This window comes from Wasmannia auropunctata, unplaced genomic scaffold (genome assembly GCF_000956235.1).
Source record: "Wasmannia auropunctata unplaced genomic scaffold, wasmannia.A_1.0 LD292850.1, whole genome shotgun sequence".
Classification (NCBI taxonomy): Eukaryota; Metazoa; Arthropoda; class Insecta; order Hymenoptera; family Formicidae; genus Wasmannia; species Wasmannia auropunctata.
The window spans coordinates 1-508 of NW_012070040.1; the positions used below are offsets into that span (position 1 = coordinate 1).

At 39.6% G+C, this 508-nt stretch overlaps 1 protein-coding gene across 1 annotated transcript; it reads left to right on the top strand.

Annotated features, from left to right (window-relative positions):
* Positions 1–6: 6 nt before the first annotated feature.
* LOC105461333 (glucose dehydrogenase [FAD, quinone]-like) lies at positions 7–501 on the top strand (the record flags this gene model as incomplete). Its single annotated transcript, XM_011707830.1, has 1 exon — positions 7–501. A coding segment is annotated over one exon (495 nt), but the record flags the coding sequence as incomplete, so codon positions are not given.
* Positions 502–508: the final 7 nt, after the last annotated feature.

Consider the following 508-nt stretch of genomic DNA (forward strand, 5'->3'; position numbering starts at 1 on the left):
AATCGAACAGGACCATGGACGAGTCCGGGAATAATCGAGACCCTCGCTTTTGTCAATACAAAACAACCACATAAACACAGCGGTCTACCGGACATAGAATTTATGTTTACTGGTATTCAACCAATAAAAGTTTTAATGAGAAATTTTGAAGATGATCCATCCCTACAGATCAAATATGGTGATTGCTGTGGCTGGTCCGCGGTGCCAATATTATTGAAACCAAAAAGTCGTGGTAAGATAACGTTGTTGGCTAATGACGTCAACGTTAAACCAGAGATCGTACCAAACTATTTTGATGATCCAAACGACGTCAAGACAATGATCGCCGGTATTAGAAATGCGTTAAAAATTGGTCAAACAAAGACAATGCAGGCGTTCGATTCTCAGTTGGTAAACATTACTTACATGGAATGCAAAAATTACGAGTATGATTCTGATGCTTATTGGGAATGCATGATAAGAATACGATCTTCCACACTCTTTCACCCTTCCGGCACTTGTAAAATGG